This window comes from Exophiala oligosperma (genome assembly GCF_000835515.1).
Source record: "Exophiala oligosperma strain CBS 72588 unplaced genomic scaffold supercont1.5, whole genome shotgun sequence".
Taxonomy (NCBI): Eukaryota; Fungi; Ascomycota; class Eurotiomycetes; order Chaetothyriales; family Herpotrichiellaceae; genus Exophiala; species Exophiala oligosperma.
Genome location: NW_015622822.1, coordinates 1,259,983 through 1,278,213, shown reverse-complemented (window position 1 = coordinate 1,278,213; position 18,231 = coordinate 1,259,983). Strand labels below are relative to the sequence as shown.

Sequence of the window (18,231 nt, the reverse complement as noted above, 5' to 3'; positions counted from 1 at the left end):
GATCGATGAGGTCCTCGTTCGATCGACATATCGACCCAACATCGCGATTGCGCGCAGTTATAGCGGAGCCAATGGACACGTATATCTCGCTGGTGACGCCGCTCATCAGAATATCCCCACGGGGGGCTATGGTGAGGATTAAACCTTAGTCCGACTTTGGAAGATGCCTTGCTGATTTGGCCAGGAATGAACATGGGCATCACAGACGCTTTCGAACTGGGATGGAAACTAGCAGCTGTAGTCAACGGGTACTCTGAGCACTCAATTTTGCAGAGCTACGAGCAGGAACGTAGGCCCACCGCCCTTACGAGCATCGAACGATCTGGAGTGCACATGGGGGTGCACATGGAGGCTACCAAGATAATCGACGGGCGAATTCGAGAACTCGACGCACCTACTGAAACTGGGGAGAAACTTCGACGTCTATTACAAAAGTACTACGAGATTCACGACGGTGAAAACACTGACTACGGCATCGAGATGGGCTATCACTACAAATCGAACATTATCCTCCCCGATGGTAGTAAAGAGCCTTCTTGGACACCTTCGAAATATACGGCGACCACGTTCCCTGGAGCAAGAGCTCCACACATTTTCCTACGCGACGGAACTTCCATCATCGATCTCTTTGGGCAATTCTACACTTTGGTCGAGTTTCAAGATAGCCATGACCGTGGCGCAAGTCTGCTTCTAGAGGCAGCATCGAAACACTACCTGCCTGTCAAACATTTGCGTCTGACTGAGGAACCCCATGCACATGCAATCTATCAGCGCCCACTAGTGCTTGTGCGGCCAGACGGACATGTGGCTTGGAGAGCCAATGAAGTTCAAAATGACGCGGAAGCCATGGACATCCTCGCTCTCATCTCTGGGCGCAAGGTTCCGGAGTCTCAGGGTGCAGTGTCAGAAGAAGTCCACCTTACCACGGATCCAAGCCAAGCGGGCGATGGCGCCTTTGCATTCACATCTACTTTGGCATCCCAATCGCAGACGATCAAATTTCAACTAGACAAGATGGGTGAGTTCCAGACCTGAGGACTCCATAGGTGCGAGGGTACCAGAGACTGGTGGCAGTCCCAAAAGGTTCGGGACAAGCTCATCCGACCCAAAACTGCAAAGTGTCGGGGTACAAATGTGGAGCCCCGAAGACTTCGGGGGAGGGAGGACTACGAGTACTCGGTAATCACGGGGCAGTCAGCCGCCCACACTACTAGGACCTTTTCTGGTGAAGAAGATAGTTGTGAGTGGTGCTGATGGCATTTGGCAATGTCTCTCTGTGCGATCTCTATCCAAGTCCTTTTTCAATGGGAGCATTAGTTATGTTTTCTCTGTAAATAACCACAGACGCCTATAGAGAAAACTCTCCTGAAAGCCGTACGAGTGAAGCAAGAGCGGACAGTCTGCGTACATTTTGCACAAAGCCTCGCCCGTTTCAAATGAATTCAAGTGTGCACGGTTCAACAATTGTGGGGTGAACCCCGTGGGCTGCGGTCAGGTCGAGCTACTGTAAGTCACTTCTCCAGACCCTTGGTTCCCGAGGTTCGACCTTTCTCCGCCAGTCCATTTTCGAGGAACTCGACGCTGCGGTTGTTCAATCTTCGTCTTGGATTTCAGTCCTTCGAATACAGTATTACAGTATCGTTCGGGAGCCTTGCCGCGTGGGTAGGGATTGACAGAGACGACATTTGAAGCCGATGGTAGAGTTGGTCGGCGAAAGGCAGTTGGCATATGAAATAGCATCTGGACAATACGTGGAAAGGATGAGATCAAATCCCAAGTCGTCTATGGCATGCAATTTCTGCAGGTCTAAAAAAATTAAGTGTGAGCTGACGATGCCCTCTCTCATGTCCCCGGGAACCTGATTTGCAAGAGTGGTCTCGACAGGGCTAACCCTGAAGGGTTTGCTATAACAGGTAACAGCGGACAACCTTGTCCAAACTGCGTCGTAAGTTGAACATCGTCTTGCACATGATCAACGCGACGTTTATGTGCTGAAATTTACCCCTTTCGAACCATTCAGGACCATAAGGTGGTATGTGACTACGCCGGTGGTAATCGACGGCGACCGCATCAGAACAAACTCAGTAGAGGGCAGCAAGATCGTCTCATGCGCCTGGAAGCAGTACTTTCGAAATCTCTACCGCCCTCAGAGAGACCGAATGACCGAAGTGTCAGTCCAGGACTGGCGATGGCCAACGATGTCCGTGGATTGTTCCAGTCTTTCACCCTTCAGATGGAGAGAGTCGACGATGGTCCGTCTCTCCACCAAGGTTCCACCGCTACAGGGCCTCCACCGGAACCTATTACCCTCAGACATCAATCCACAGAACCCTCGCCTGTTGAGCTTTACTCGACAAGAGATCCTTACAACAGAAATAACACCGTCAACCAGGGCTTTATCGCCAGTTTGCCACAAGTGCTACAGGCATATCCCGCTCGGGATACCAGTATGGATGCGCAACCTTCGCATGCCTTGACCGTGGAGAATTTGGGAACAGTTGATCTTCACCTTCCAACACTTCCACCCACACCCTCGTCACATCACGAAGACACGGCGACTAAGATTGCCTCAGTTTCCCGAAATACTCCCCGTTCAGATTCAAATAATTGCACATCTGTCAGCCCCGCTGAGGATGATGGTACAAGCACAGCCCCTCCGGAGCAAGAGGTAAGGTAGACAGACTCTCGGTAGCGGTAGTCTCTGGATCAGAGTACTGACTTTTTCTTGTCTTTAGCTAACATACGAGTATCATGGTATTGCCAGAATATGGATCCTGCTTTTTCCATTGCTGACAACAATTCAGGCCCCGGGTCATTTCTTTCAATTTGCTCCAGGTCAGGCATTGATTGGGTCAATGAGAAGACAGGAAACAATGACTTTGGCACAATTGCGCGAGGTCTCATATCCGATGTATCTCGTGCCCTGAAACTCAAAGAACCTATTCCAACGGTACGAGAGCCTGAGCCAGAAGAGGTAATGGCCTGGAAGTATTGTCGCATCTACTTTGATTTGGACCCCGATGCAGCCTTTGGCATTGTTTCACGTCCGTCCTTTGAGAACGCCTTGCGTGCTCATTTTCGCAAAGATGACGGTCAAGCCGAAAATCAAACCGACCCAGGATGGTACGCTCTCAGATATACAGTCTACGCGGCTGGATGCCGGATCCTCGAGATGAGGGCTGCAGCGAAAGGTTCCAGAGTCGATATGATGGCAAATCAAAGCTGGAAGTACTTTACGAATGCCCTTTCAGTGCACAATGATATCCTATACTATCGAACGAGTCTAATGGCCGTGCAAGCTCTGGCAGCAATGGTAGGTTGAAAAGAAAAACCGACTCCTCTTTTTCCTTTCTTCCCCGGCTGTATCTAGTCTCTTGTGGGGGAGCTGACATCCACCATTCATACAGGCATTCTTTGTGGAAGCTATCGGCTATCCTGCCATCGACTACATGTTATGTTCATCTGCCATGAGACTCGCAGTGTCCAAAGGCCTTCACCGCCAACCTCCTGCCGGGTGGAAACTTGGTGCTGAAGCGATACGATCGCGCAGTATGCTCTGGTGGGCCATTTACGGCTACGAACGAATGAATGCAAACAGATCTGGCCGACCATTGGTCAGTAACTGTCCCCTTGAACTCTCTCCTTCTTCACAGATTTTGTGAAGACAACAAGAACAAGCTGACTTACTAACCGCACTCTTCTTTGGGATAGTGCACTGATGATCGAGACATTACTTGTCAGATACCCATCGCCACTGGAGACGACGAAATGCAGCTCGCACAAATGAAATCTGCCATTGAGCACGCGAAGCTCTCCTCGGATGTCAGTCGAAGGATCAATGATCTCAAAACGAGCCCGGCCGGGTTACAAGAGGTGGCCAACATGATATCGGACATGAGTCAACGCCTGGACGCGTGGTGGGGTAACCTTCCGAACTTCTTGAAGATGGATCTCGGGGACCGTTCGCACAGACTTCCCCCGAACATCAATTTCCAGTGCGTACTATATCACCATTACGCCTATTATGGGACCAAAGTTGCCATACATGCCATTCTAGTCCACCCCTGGAACAGTACCGTCCTCAAGGTCTCGGAGGAGGAACCCCACCAACGCGAAGAACTCGCTCGAATGACGGCACAGAGTAGGGAGGTTTACATTGATGCCACCCGGAAGTTTGTACAGTATCTTCCACACTTAGACATTAATGCCCTGACTCCGAAGTGGTGAGTGCCCTTGGTGTTTCGTTTCCCTTTTTGGTGTTGGCCCCTTTTGGCCTGTGGCTCCCCCATGGGCGGCGAATCTATTCTTACCTCAACTGTCACAATAGGCTTGTCGTGGTTTACCCACTCACGGCACTGGTCAATCTATTCATTCATATCCTTCAGAACCCACAGTCACCATCGATCGACTCTGACATTGGGTTGATGTATCTGATAGCTGGACATTTCAGCTACGTCGAATATGCCGTCGCAGGCCGGGTCTTTCCTTCCATCGGACACATGGCAAACCTGGCTCGCTTGACGGTAAACAACGCACGAAGCCGAAGTGGTGTTGGTGGTGGTGGTCTGGCAATGGATGACAACAATGAATTATGCTCCGGGACAGAAGTCACCCTTGACCATCATGATCAACCCCTGCAGCAGCAGCAGCAACTCGACCTTGAAAGTTTTGAAGACGTAAGTATAGATGGTCTTTTTCTTCCGTCGATTCCCCAGTTATTTCTATCACCACTGCCATGCCACACATTCGGCAGCGTTTCCTAAACAATGCTAACGATGGTTTCTGCCTGGGGGTGCAGTTCGACCGTATGCATCTTGACAACGAACAGTGGGCGACCTTGATAGGCTGGCCTGATAATGACGATCTCATTGGTCCATGTGTGCCGTAGTTTTGTTTGAAGACCATTTTCCGCAGGCTGGCTCAAGGGGACACTTTACTGAGTACCTTTCGATCGGGTGGTACACCCACGCTTGTGTCTCGGTCGACGGAGGAACTTCCTACCTGGCGCGTGCGCATGTCACATATGGAGGCCCGTGGTTCAGGGATTGATGGGTCAGGGTAGGTCTCCTAGTACAGGCACGGATTTTGCGTTTTGAAATGTCGATTTCCAGGAGAAGCCCAGTAGGTCTTGTGGGACCGACCCGCGTCAAGCTCACACGAGAAAGGGATAAAAATCTCTGGCTGAATTCAACTCTGTGACTTTGGATATAAGAAGCATGTTACTCCGGGATAGAGGCTGTTTTTGCTGGCTGTCCTGTCTTGTATGCCACGGCCCCTTATAAATGCTTTATTGTGCCATGAAAAGGCGCCCCCGATCCTTCATGGCTCCGTTTCCGATATGACACGTTCAGTTAGCTACCCCGGTCAGTCAAATGGGGAAAAAGGTTCGAACTACAGAGTCCGAATCTCCGACTACACTCGTTGACGGAAAATAATGTACCATTCCGTTCGCACCGAGTGATTGAGGCACACTACCATCACCCATCTGGGGGTTGGGTGGCAATAGTTAGTCAGTATGGCCACCAAATATGGATGTTTTTGTGTTTTTGTCTCAGTCAATGCTGACGTTAGAAAGTTGGTGGCCGATTTTTGCAACGGCCGATATATTTTCTCGAGGAGTAGGCATCTTTTGCACAAACAGACAAAACCTTTGGAGCATTCTCGTTCGTAGGTGGTTTGAACACATGCCCCTTCTATTTCATTACTATTGCGGATATATAGATGCATTTATATGAATTCTTTCTCATTTTGTTCCTCTAGAAGACTCGTAACGGGAAATCAAAATGGCGCGGTTTGGCAAGCTTCTTCGCTTCAAAACTGCTTCTGGTCAAGTTTATTACGGAGAAGCTCAAGACCTACCTCGCAGAACAAAGGACGCCCTGATCGGAGCCAGAATTGCTGTTTTCAAGACTGGCGAGGAGCCTTGGTCACCGGATTTCAAGCTCTCGGGTTCAACAGAGGAGATTGCAGAGGTAAGTTACCTTATTCAAGTATAAGCTAGAGACAGCCCTCTGCCAGTGCCCGTCGTGCCAAAGTGTGTCAAAAGCCTTTGATGTGGTGTTGTACATCCTTTTACTCTTTTAAGATTTCCTTGCTTTTGCTAACAGTTCTCTTCTTCTCCTGTGGGCGTAGGTACTTGCCCCTCTGCCGCATGTACCCATCTTTCTCTGCATAGGCTTGAACTACAAAAAGCATGCAGAAGAGGGTAACGTAAGTCCTATGAAACTAACATCCTGACAAGAGCCACTTGTTGGCTTGATGCGGAACAGGCTTGACTGACTGATATTTTGATTGGTATTGATAGATGAAAGTCGGGGAATATCCTCAGACATTTTATAAGCCCGCAGGTGTGTATCCTCTCCCGAGAAAGAAGAAGGTAACAAAAGCGTCGTCAGCGAATTCTTCTTCACAATCTTTATTCTTCTTTCTTGTTGAAAGGATAGATTACTGAAACATTAGCTTCATAGATGCCCTTGCCGGCCCCTTTGATGACATACCAATCCACCCAGCCTGTCAATGGATGGACTACGAAGTAAGTTATCACACACACACACACACACACACACACACACACACACACACACACACACACACACACACACACACACACACACACACACACACACACACACCTTGATTGCTCTGGCTAACTCTGGCTATATTATACATTAGGTTGAACTATGTGTAGTCATAGGCAAGGATTGTAAGAACGTCGGGGAGGACGAAGACGTTACTCAATACATCCTGGGCTACACCGTGGGCAACGACGTGTCGGCTCGATGGTGGCAGATGCCCGAACGTTCCAACAACCAACCTTCGGCAGCCAAGTCGTTTGACAAGTTTGCGCCCATCGGCCCCGTCATAACCAGCACTGACATCATCACCGACCCCAAGCAGCTCAAGATGAGGAGCCTCGTGAACGGGGAACAAAGGCAAATGACCCAGACCGACGACCTGATCTTCGACATTCCAGCCATCATCCGCCATTTCAGCCGTGGAATGACCATCAGAAAGGGGACGGTCATCATGACAGGGACTCCGAGTGGCGTGGCCGCATTCATGAAACCTCCGGCGTGGTTGCAGGATGGGGACGTGGTGGAAATGGAGCTTGAACATGTAGGTACCATCCGTAATAAGATGGTTTTCGAGAAGCATTGAGTTGAAGTTTCATACCACTGGCCTGCTTTCTATTCAACCAACCAAGAATTTCTCCATAACTCTCCGTATGTAGAGTCATTGAGATTTACATACAAAAGACTAGGGCACTTCTCGAATGTTTTGAGGCAAAGTCACTAGGTACTAGTCTTTACAAGATTGCCATATCAGGGCCTGGAAAAGAAGGATGTAAAGTAGTTGTATCAATTGCTATGTAGCAATATACAGCTTAAATTACGCAAACGAAGGAATTCCACGAGGTCCTATTTCTTGCCTTCGCTGTAGCTCCGCCTCGCTCTCTCCCGCCGACAGGCGCTTTATGAAGTCTTCTGGATCGAAATCGACGCCGATAGGGTTCTCTGCAAACGACGGCGACATCATGAATACAGTGGCCTCATCTGCGTCCTCGAAGTTGTCCACTTGAGTCTCGATCATGTTTCCATCCGGGTCCTTGTAGTAGATTGACGTGGTTGGACCGTGGTTGATCGGCCAAAATGGAAGAATCCCCTTTTGCTTACGCTGTCTGTAGGCCAAAAGGAGATCGGTCAGGCTGTTGTAGGTAAACGCAGTGTGCTCCAGCCCACAACTCTGCGGATCCTTGTCCTTCGTCCCCGGAATTTGAACCAGCGCTATACGGTGGTGTTCCTCGTCATAGGTCAAGAAGGCCAACATGTCGTTCTCGTACATGGCTTTGGCTCCTAGGAAACTCTTGTAGAACTCGACCATGGGTCCTAGTTGGTTCGTGCGTAGGACGACGTGAGCGAGTTTCGAAGGGGACAGCACCTTTGCAGCAGGGGCATCCCAGTCTGTCATTGTCATGTTGGGCCACGAGTTGTGAATGGATATTAGGTCATGAATCTTCTTTCAGGGTCTCTATTTTCTGGTCGCGGTATGTCCGATGAGGAAGGATTGATTTGGGACTGTAGCTGAGGGTCTAAGGGAAGTCAAATTAAGGCAAAGTGATGGTGCGTCATTGTTAACTGACCTGTGTTTCGTTGGCCTGGATGATTCGGCTTTTCGGTATTACTGGAAGCTGGGTTTTGCTGTCTGTTACCAGGCTCTTCGGACGAGGATCTGGGCTGAAGTTATCGGGAAGGATGTTTAGGGACATTGCGAACAAAAGCGGTCGGCGGTACGAACGAGTTGGTCGACTATTCCGAGGCCGGATCCACTTTTCGTTTCCCGGGGCACAAACAATGCTTTGTTTCCTAACCCTACGGGGGATTTCAGCAAAAGCTGGAGGGGATAGCTAGTTGGACATGAGTAAGCTATCTATCAGTGGATCTTCGACTGAAGTGGTGTCTACTATAGTGTTCGGCTGGCCTGGAACTGTGCTGGTCGACTCAATCGCTGGTGCTCGTCATTGCTTCTTGATCTGTGCCCCTCTCCCCTTGCCAATGCTTAAACATACGGTGAGAAATAATTGCCCCAACTGGCTATTGATTTCTTTTATCATTATCATGCTCGTAGTTAAACGCATGTAAAGCCACTGTTGAACAGTCAGTGTCTGACAGTTCTAGGGTCTGGGCTTGGACGGTGGGAGTGAGCTTACCCGTTCACGACGACGCTGGTGCCTGTCATATAGCTACTCATCGGCGATGCTAAGAAGCATATCACTTCTGCCAGCTCTTCAGGCTCGCCGAAACGACCCATGGGAACTTTCTTTTCTTCGTCCTGGACTAGCGGACTGGCCCGAGCAGCTTCTTTGATGGCCGGTGTGTTCACAAAGCTTTTTTATAATTCAGCCGTCTATTGAATTGCATAATCCCCTTCTCAGAATGCTTACCCGGGACAGACAGCATTGATGCGAACTCCGTCTTTGGCAAAAGAAGTTGCATCCTTTATGTGCTTGGTTAGGTTTTCCGTCTAGATTGTTGATCTCCCTTTTTACTTACGGTTTTCGTTATGCCCAATATTCCATGCTTGCTGTCTCGGAGAGGTCACCAATGTTCTCGTATTGAAGTTCTGATTGGAAAGTCCGAACTCACCTTGTAACATAAGCGGATGTCGAAAGTCCCCCAGGAGGCGAAACGAGGCCATAAGTCGAGGATAGATTCACAATCACGCCTCGTGATGCTGGTCCTATACTGCAATGTGTGTCAGCGCTGTGTCCATGATAGATCATGTAGGACACAGCAAACCGTTGCTTGATCGGATCCTGCTTCAGCATTTGTTTGATGGCCTCCCTTTGGCACACCCAAAGCCCGATCAGGTTGACATCAATGATCTTGCGAAAGTCTCCGGTCGCCACATCAGTAGAAGGTCGAATTGCACCAGCTCTGGCAGCATTGTTTATCAGGATGTCGATTCTCCCAAAGTGATCTACTGCCCTTTGAACACCTGAGATGATGGAATTCTCTTCAGCAAGGTCAACATGAAGTTGAAGCACGTCGACTCTCCGAATCCTTTCAACAAGATCTTTTGTCTCGCGAAGGCCGACCACGTTGATGTCTAGAACTGCAAGTCGCTTAACGCCGTGCCGTACGAGAGCCACGCAGGTGGCTTGACCTATCCCTTTTGCACTTTGAGCCGTGAAAAGAAAGAAGCAGGTAACGTCTTACCAGAGCCTCCTCCAGTGACTAGGGCCACTCCTTCTAACAGATGACACATACTTCAACCAACTTTGCGCAGCATCAAGTCGCAAGTAGTATTGTAAATGGGTAAGAGGCATAGTTTCAATGCCAGTAACACTTCTCAAGAGGTGTGTGTGTGTGCTTCAATGCAGGCTAGTCGCCCCGGACTGAACAGTTTTAGTTTGAGGAGATGATGTATACACAAATAAAGATTTGGTGCATGAATCGGCAAGCCATCTTCCAATGAGGATCATCCGCTTGCATGAGAATGATGTCGTCACCCTCGTACACTATATGCTTCATGATATAAGATCTAGGTCGATTACTGGAGACTGAGCTCTGCTTCTCTATCAACTCCTTGACCAAACGTCTGTCTGTCAAAACGATGGTGGTCTGAGAGGAGACCTTGATTGAATAGATAGACCCATATTCCTTTGACCATTCGTGGAATTTAACCAATTAGTTTCACCATTCACAAGAGCCCTGCGATAGAAGATCCAAGTATATTTAACATACTTTAGGTAGGCCTTCTCTTTGGGAATTTGATGGATATTGCCAGTTAATGGCAAGGTTTTTGGGCCTCATCAATGTTGAAACACGTCATTAGTTCTGGCATCATAAGCACCAGGGGGTAAGTCCTTCCCCCGTCGCCCTGTACAGAGCACTAGGTAAACCAACAGGCCTAGTGCTATGGCCGCCGTTACCACCGCATATGCCATCGTGTTGATCTGGTTTCTTTGGAATGAAAAAGAGATTGATAGCTAGGAGATGGCAAATTCGTCTAGCATGAAACACCATGCGCACAGCGTCACGACCTGGAGGCGTACGAATCGCTCTATATGAACCTTTGCTGAAGCTGACCGCTCTGAGCATCATCCGAACGAGGAAAGTCGCTATTGGCCTGGGGGTGCTAGAAGTTCTCTAGAAGTGGTCGGTAATGCTACGAGATACAGAACGAGACTTTGGTACGTGTGCGGTATGGTAGACCCCCAGCAAAACACGGGAAATGGTGAAATATAAATCAAAGAACTAAGATACTAGGCAGCTAACAATTCACACTGGTGCTCAAGTTCTCGATACTTTAACATTTGACTCAAGATGTCTTAATTTTGAGTGCCCCTGACTCTAAAGACTCCATTATCGAGATTACTGCAACTTGTTATAAGAGGCCGGACGTATCATGGGAATATTTCATCCAATACTGGCGAAATACTCACGTCTTCAAGTTCACTAGGTAGATGCCAACATGCCCATGCAGCAATAAGCAGATATCTAACGATTCTAAAAGTGCCATCGCGACGATGAGTGGGCAAAGAAAATAGGTCCGCTACCTCTTTTGGATCACGATAGACTTTACAGGATTCTATGTCAAGCGTATTGAAGACTTCTGTAATTGCAAGCGAGTCACAGCATCTGGCAGAGTCAATGAAGGAGACGGAGAATTTCTGGGACATTCCACGTATGAAACATTACATCACCAACTACGAGCCACGATTCTGGAATGTCCCAGTTCCGCCTCCGTCAGCCGCCAAAACAAGTTGAATGGAATCACTCTGATCCTGATAAGCTAAACTTGGATCCTAAGTATGACTAGGCATAGACCACTCTTATAGTGCCGATAAGATCTGTGCTCCTTTCTGTGAGAGAACTGCAATACCGTCGCGCCGCGCTCCTCAATAACATATCTTCATTAAGCGGGTTATGGAAACGTCACCTTTAATGCCATGGATGCGGCTTCTGTTAGTGTCAATAGCCCTCATCCTGACTTGCCAAGGTGTAAATATTCATATATATATGCAGTCAGTGGATTTCTAGTCATCTCGATGCACATCACGATTGATGGCGATTAACATACATAGTTAAACTTGGTCCTTTCAATACCGAGGAAGTATCCACATAGCTGACAGCCATCAAAATTTCTAGATACACCTCGGAAGATGAGTGTCTAGACTTTTGATGAGCCTGTCCAAATCCGGCCCTCCTGTTAGCACGGTAGCTTAACAGACGCTGTACTGGCTGTTGAAGCCCGGTTCAGGGAAATCCAATCATGTACTGCATGAACCTGGATTTCAGGGCTTGTGTCCGGAGCTACCGGCAATGATACAATAGTCATCGTTGAATCATTCTATGAACCCGGCCGTTTAAGAACGTTCGGAATTCCTGTTCCAGCGTACTAAAATGGTGTGGCATAGAGCATATGTCATTAGTGAAGACTTGGATCGTCCCAAAGTGCCGCTGTGCTGTCACCACAGCAGCCTCAACTAGCTTGAAATAGTTCGTATGTTCCTCAGGGCTACAACTGCTTCACATCGTTCATGCTCAGACATCACGCACTTTCAACTGCCCAGCATGCTGTCAGAACGTCGAACTTTGAAACCAGGAGTTAGTGTCGCAACCGTCACTCTGTTCAACACCAAGGATGAAGAGATTGACGTTGTCGCCATGAAAAAGCATGTCGTACGTTTGGCCAAGGCAGGAGTGAACAGCATTGTTCTTGCAGGATCTAACGGTGAAGGTGCTCATCTGAGCCATGAAGAAAAAACAGCCTTGATCCGCGCGATCCGAGGGACTTTAGACGCCGCAGGGTTTGGACGTCTGCCAATCATCTCAAATTGCTCCGCGCAGTCTATTCACGAGGCAAGCAGCTTCTGCAGGGAGTTTCACGAGGCAGGGGCAGATTACGCACTAATTTTGCCACCATGCTACTTCAAGGGCGCGTACTCACGTCAGAATATCATCGACTTCTACGAGGAAATCGCAACAGTATCACCCATACCCGTCATCATTTACAACTATCCACCAGTTGTATCAGGGACAGATCTGGACTCCGATCTCATTATCAAGTTGGCCTCTCACCCAAATATCACGGGCTGCAAATTCACTTGTGCAAATATGGGGAAAATCACCCGTGTAGCGTCAACTGTTGGCGAAAACACCTCGAGCTCTCCGGAATCAGGTTTCCATGCCCTGGTAGGCCTAGCAGATTGCATTGCCTCGACCCTGACAGCCGGAGGAACGGGTGTTATCGTCGGGTTGGGGAATGTTTTGCCCAAGTCGTGTGTCAAGCTATTCGATCTCTGTGTCGGTGGAGGTAAGCCAGAAGAGATAAGAAAACTTCAGCAGCTTCTTGCCCATACAGATGGCACATTGGTAGCCGGTGGGGTGACGAGTGTCAAAAGCGTTTTACAGACATACTTTGGGTATGGAGGAAATCCTAGACGGCCGCTGCCCCAAGCCTCGCCGACAGACGCAAAATCGTGGGCTGAGGCGATCAAGGAAGCCATTGACTACGAAAACAGCATATAAATTTGGTCCTTGGGCGGGTAATTGCAAAGTTTCGCCAGTCCAGGATCTCTAGATAGAGATTTTTATGCCAGATTGTGCACTGTCTAGGTACTTGTAATCTCAGAGATTCTCCTCGAGGAGCCAGTGGGAATCCACAATACGGTTCCCGTGAAGAGGTCCGAACCCATCGGTGCTAGTGTTCTCCGTTTCAAAGACTACAACTGGCCAGCTAGCAATATCATCATCAAAAGCGAGTTTAATTTTTATATCTCTGTGACAAGGATACCTCAAGCCGGGGGAAACATTTCATAGTTGCGACTAGAGCGACCTCAGACCACAAAGCCTCGTGGCCGAAGATGGCGATCACCGAGCCAAATACCAAACATCCAGACGTGTTATGGGTTCACCCACATACAGAGCAGACCAACATGGACAAATTCCGTCGCTGGGTCAATACAAAGAGGAAGATCAACCTGAGAAACTATGAAGATCTCCATGCTTGGTCGACCAGCCGGGTTACAGCAGAAGACTTCTGGATTGACCTTTTCCAGTATGAAGGTCTTAAGCCAGGGATTATTCCCACACGAGCATATGATACAAGAGCAAGCTTCCCCTTTTCTGAATAACGTTCTGGAAATTTGTGTATGTAACAATGCCACATAACTAATGCTTTTTGGGAGGTTCCTGCAGGACTTCGAGATGTTTCCACCACCGCGATTTTTCCCCGACGTGAAGGCCAACTTCACCGAACATATTTTTCAAAGCAAAACATCGTGGGAGAATGTCGCACTACATGCATGTTCCGAGGGGCTTTCAACGATCGAAGACATCACATGGCGCCAACTACATGCACGCGTTACGATATTGGCCGATGCGATGCGAAATAGTGGTCTTCGAAAGGGAGACCGGGTGGCCGCAGTGATCACAAACACGCCCGAGGCAATAGTGACCGCCCTGGCCGTCCTTTCTATAGGCGCAATTTGGTCCACTTCATCTCCAGACATGGGAGTGAGTGGGATTTTGGACCGACTCCGGCAGATCGAACCTCGATTTCTCTTAATCGAGACCTCTGTTGTTTACAATGGCCAGAGGCGACCGCTAATGGACAAAGCTCGAAGATGTCTAGAGGAACTGCGCAAACTTCCAAACTTTCAGAAAATGATTGTCATCCCCAGAGGCCGAGACGCCGTCAACACAACCTTGCTTCCCGGGATGGTGACATGGGACGACTTCAATGACCTCGCGACAGGAAACAAGTTGGTATTTGAGCAACTCTCGTTCTCCCATCCTGGGTTTATAGTGTATTCTTCAGGCACGGTGAGAAGATTGCGAAGCTCATTGCCTGTGAGGCCAAAGTGAGAATTAATGACGCTGACATTTCTTAGACTGGATCTCCAAAATGTATCGTCCACAGTGCCATGGTGAGCCTGCACGCTTCTGCATGTTTATCGTACCCTCATTGATTGACATTGCTCTAGGGCGCTCTGATGAAAATCAAGAAAGACTACATGCTACACCTTGATGTTCGCCCGAGGGATACAATATATCAGTACACAACGGTGAGTAAAGAAATCACACGCCTCGACCTTCATTAAAGAGTGTGAAACACTAACCAGAAGACGCTGGTTTTCAGACAGGTTGGATCATGTGGCTGATGGTCTTGGTCGGTTTGTCATATGGCGGCAAAGTCGTTCTCTATGACGGATCTCCCCTGCAACCAGATCCTCTTGTGACCCTTCGGATGGTTGAGACATTGAAGTTGGTATCCATCTCTGAGATGATTTGGCGCTTCTAAACTAACAAATCTTAGGATTACTTTGTTTGGCACCTCTGCAAGATTCCTATCTGATTTGAAGCAATCTGGGATAAGGCCCCGTAAGTCGTTTTTCAAATGGGAGATAAAAAGCCTCAATGCTCACTCATGAACGACATTAGGGGACACAATCGATCTCTCGAGTCTGCGAACCGTCTCTTCAACAGGCTCAGTCCTCCAGCCGGACGTATGTGAGTGGTTTCACAAAATTGGGTTTCCGCCCCGAGTTCACCTGATATCTTCAAGTGGCGGAACTGATCTTGCGGGTTCACGTAAGTATTGAAATTTAACAAGAGCTCCATCTGAAACGGAGCAGAGCCTGTTTGCTAACTTTTGCTTGCAACTCCCAGTCGTTAATGGTGACCCTACATCACCCGAGTACTGCGGCGAGATACAAAGAGCATCACTCGGGATGGCCATTGACATACTTGACTCGGAGAAAGACCAACCTGTCTCAATAGCCAAAACCGGACAGCCTGGAGAGCTCGTGTGCAGAATGCCATTTCCTAGCCAACCAGTCATGTTTTGGGGAGAAAATGGTGACAAGAGGTACGAGGACTCGTACTTTTCTCGTTACGGCCGCGGCATTTGGCAGCAGGGCGACTTTGTGTCCATGTCGCCTCTGACTGGTGGATTTGTCATGCTTGGGCGATCGTAAGTCTTATGAGTCTACAATCTTACCCCTACGGACGTGACAAGAGTATGTGAAGCTTCCCACTGACAGAAAAACACCTCTCAGGGATGGCGTTCTCAACCCATCTGGCGTCCGCTTCGGTTCAGCCGAGATCTACAACGCGATTGTCAACATTCACGAATTCGAGGAAACAATTTGCGTCGGACAGCGTCGACCGCAAGATTCTGACGAGACTGTCCTATTGTTCGTCAAGATGAAAGACGACAAGCCCCTGACGGCTTCACTGATCTCCCGGACAAAGCAGATCATTCAGATGAAACTCACACCGCGACATGTTCCAAAACATATACTGCAAGTCAACGAGATTCCATACACCATCAACGGGAAAAAGATTGAGTTGGCAGTAAAACAGATCGTCTCCGGACGAACGATTGTTCCCTCCGGAGCTGTTGCTAATCCTGAGAGCTTGAAGATCTATGAGAAGTTTGTGAATATCGAAGAAGTGACAAAGGCTGGTGGCGCAGTGCCGGCGAAGTTATAGGTCTATCAATGATGGCTCCTAGACACATGAAACTATCTGTGCTATAGTCTCCGCTTCTATAATATACTAGAGTAAACTTGTGATCAAATATCCAAATCTTTGGTCTTCTCCTAGTTATATCACTCTCTCTCAGATAGGTAGCTACCGGGATGACCGCGATCAACGTTACTCTCCCAATAGATGATCGGCGTATAGGTATAGTCAGCCTACCTTATCTGCCATTCCGTGTCAGCAAAACGGCGGAATTGATAATATCATTGGGGGATATTCCACTCGATGGTATCCAGCACCCCAAACCACATTTGTCCGGGGAGGTGCTCATTCTGGATTGTGTCTCTACCGGAGGGTCCGCACCGACGAGTATCCGTACAAAAGTACATGAAAGACGGAAAGGACAACAGCCTGTGTACCGCTAATGCAAGCGTGTGACCGACTCACCCGAGTCATGTAATTACAGTCGTAATCAGAGTGTAAGGGTCGACTGACACGCCTATGAACCCAGTGCAACAAAGTCCAAATACCCCATATAACATTGAATCGACGGTTTTCGAGGGCCGACGACCTGAGGACAGACCCGTGCTTTTTTTTGGCGACTGAGCCCTTTGTCCTGTAAAGCCAGAAGTCTTTACACCCATTGAATCATTTTATCCACGTTTGCCTCATGAGAATGGCAAAAACCAAAGGCAACCATTCAAGCAGAAGAGACGAGATCTTTGTAATTGGAGCAGGATATGCCGGACTGGCAACCGCCATCGAGCTCGTCAAAGTCTGGCAAGATGTGCTCCCGACTCGAGGTACGGTGGAATCATTTCCACGCTTTTCTGGCGGGTACACGCATGAGGAGTGGACCGTGAAAATGATGCTGGCGCTGGAGAAGGCTCAATTCCAGGGACATTTGTAAAAGATTGTCAACCGTTGAGGTGTTGACTTGGTATTGCCGGCAGGATATACAGAAAGTGTCTCTTTCCTAGTAGTCATTTGTAAAACTCTCGCGGTCCTAATCTCACCATTCTTTGGTACATACACTACATACGGTCAAAGTTCACTCACGCCCTTTTTAATTGGTTTTACAAATATCAAGAACGAGCAAGATCGTTACAGCCTCTCTGGTCCTCCCACATCCTATAATAATGGTTCGTTGATGTTGGCTTGTCTAGGTAATGGTGCTCCTACTGTGTATGTCATCCCTGAACCCCTCTCCCCCAGATCTATTCGGACCGCAACCTTTTGAACATGAGCGGAGGAGATCCTTTCAATTCCCCCGGACGTCCACTCCGGCCGAATCCGGAAAGTGTGTGGGTCTTGACCTTTCAAGATACAACCACCCATCATTGGGGAAACCAAAGCCGGACATACCGCTTGTGAAGTTACCTCCCCCAAGTCACCAGACATAATTGCAACTACCAGAAAGAGAGAGAAGCTTGTTCGCACTGGGGCATTTTTGTTTTCTTTTCTTGTCGGAAGGAAAGAAAGACTTGGGCAGAAAACCCGCCCTACCCAGTAGCTTACACTGGGTCAACCAGAAAAAAAAAGGATCAACAAAAATGGGCTACAACACTCAAGATACAGTCTGGCCTGACCACCCTGTCCCGGATGCTGTAAAGGCCTTGATGGGTAGGTTTTTCAATTTACTCGACAGTCACGACTCCAACGTCGGCAACATTCTCGCAGATGAAATCTTCACACCCGACGCCAAAGCTCAATTTGGTGCTCATATCTCGACTGGCAGAGACGGTAAGTTTTGTTGTTACTCTTGTTGTGATGTGCAGCTTTTCTTTTCTCCTTTTGAGCCACGTAAAACGAACCACACACTAAAGCACAGAGGGACTTCTCCCGAAATAGAAATAAGAAAAAGCAGAGACAACGCTTGGACATTGTTCAATGCCCGCAAACACACCGTCTTGAGAGCATACTCATCCAACGACGCCGCCGACGATTTACTCTTCATCGCCTGGGTGGCCATGGACCTCAAGAACGGTGAACATGTCGCCGGCGAATTCATCGGACGTCTCCGGTTCGAGAATACAGACACGCCAAATCCAAAGATCAAGTCGTATGCTATCTGGGCGGTGAGTTCTCGGGGCACCGCAACCCTAATGACGGATAGAAATCAAAGTCTTTACTAACACAGTATCTAGGATTCGTCTCCGTTGGTCAAGGCACTTCAGAAGAAATGATGATATCATTGGGATTTGCCCGTACTAGATGGTGTTGTAGACGGAAGCTTTTG

The 18,231-nt window shown here is 48.5% G+C and overlaps 4 protein-coding genes across 4 annotated transcripts; 3 read left to right on the top strand and 1 right to left on the bottom strand.

The window, feature by feature from the left end:
• Positions 1–2,107: 2,107 nt before the first annotated feature.
• On the top strand, positions 2,108–7,158 carry PV06_05793 (uncharacterized protein; the record flags this gene model as incomplete). Its single annotated transcript, XM_016406841.1, has 8 exons — positions 2,108–2,668; positions 2,736–2,754; positions 2,805–3,313; positions 3,408–3,614; positions 3,712–4,223; positions 4,328–4,676; positions 5,874–5,972; positions 6,673–7,158. 8 exons carry the CDS (start codon positions 2,108–2,110, stop codon positions 7,156–7,158), a joined length of 2,742 nt encoding a protein of 913 aa, XP_016262445.1.
• Positions 7,159–8,625: 1,467 nt separating this feature from the next.
• On the bottom strand, positions 8,626–9,765 carry PV06_05792 (uncharacterized protein; the record flags this gene model as incomplete). The annotated part of the gene is made up of 7 exons (XM_016406840.1): positions 8,626–8,644; positions 8,708–8,884; positions 8,942–8,994; positions 9,051–9,081; positions 9,144–9,242; positions 9,297–9,669; positions 9,717–9,765. The coding sequence occupies 7 exons, from the start codon at positions 9,763–9,765 to the stop codon at positions 8,626–8,628; spliced, it is 801 nt and encodes a 266-aa protein (XP_016262444.1).
• A 2,312-nt stretch (positions 9,766–12,077) lies between these two features.
• Positions 12,078–13,034, top strand: PV06_05791 (uncharacterized protein; the record flags this gene model as incomplete). Its single annotated transcript, XM_016406839.1, has 1 exon — positions 12,078–13,034. The coding sequence occupies one exon, from the start codon at positions 12,078–12,080 to the stop codon at positions 13,032–13,034; it is 957 nt and encodes a 318-aa protein (XP_016262443.1).
• A 335-nt stretch (positions 13,035–13,369) lies between these two features.
• On the top strand, positions 13,370–16,001 carry PV06_05790 (acetoacetate-CoA ligase; the record flags this gene model as incomplete). The annotated part of the gene is made up of 9 exons (XM_016406838.1): positions 13,370–13,563; positions 13,694–14,330; positions 14,399–14,434; positions 14,492–14,572; positions 14,647–14,771; positions 14,824–14,888; positions 14,949–15,098; positions 15,177–15,480; positions 15,566–16,001. The coding sequence occupies 9 exons, from the start codon at positions 13,370–13,372 to the stop codon at positions 15,999–16,001; spliced, it is 2,028 nt and encodes a 675-aa protein (XP_016262442.1).
• Positions 16,002–18,231: the final 2,230 nt, after the last annotated feature.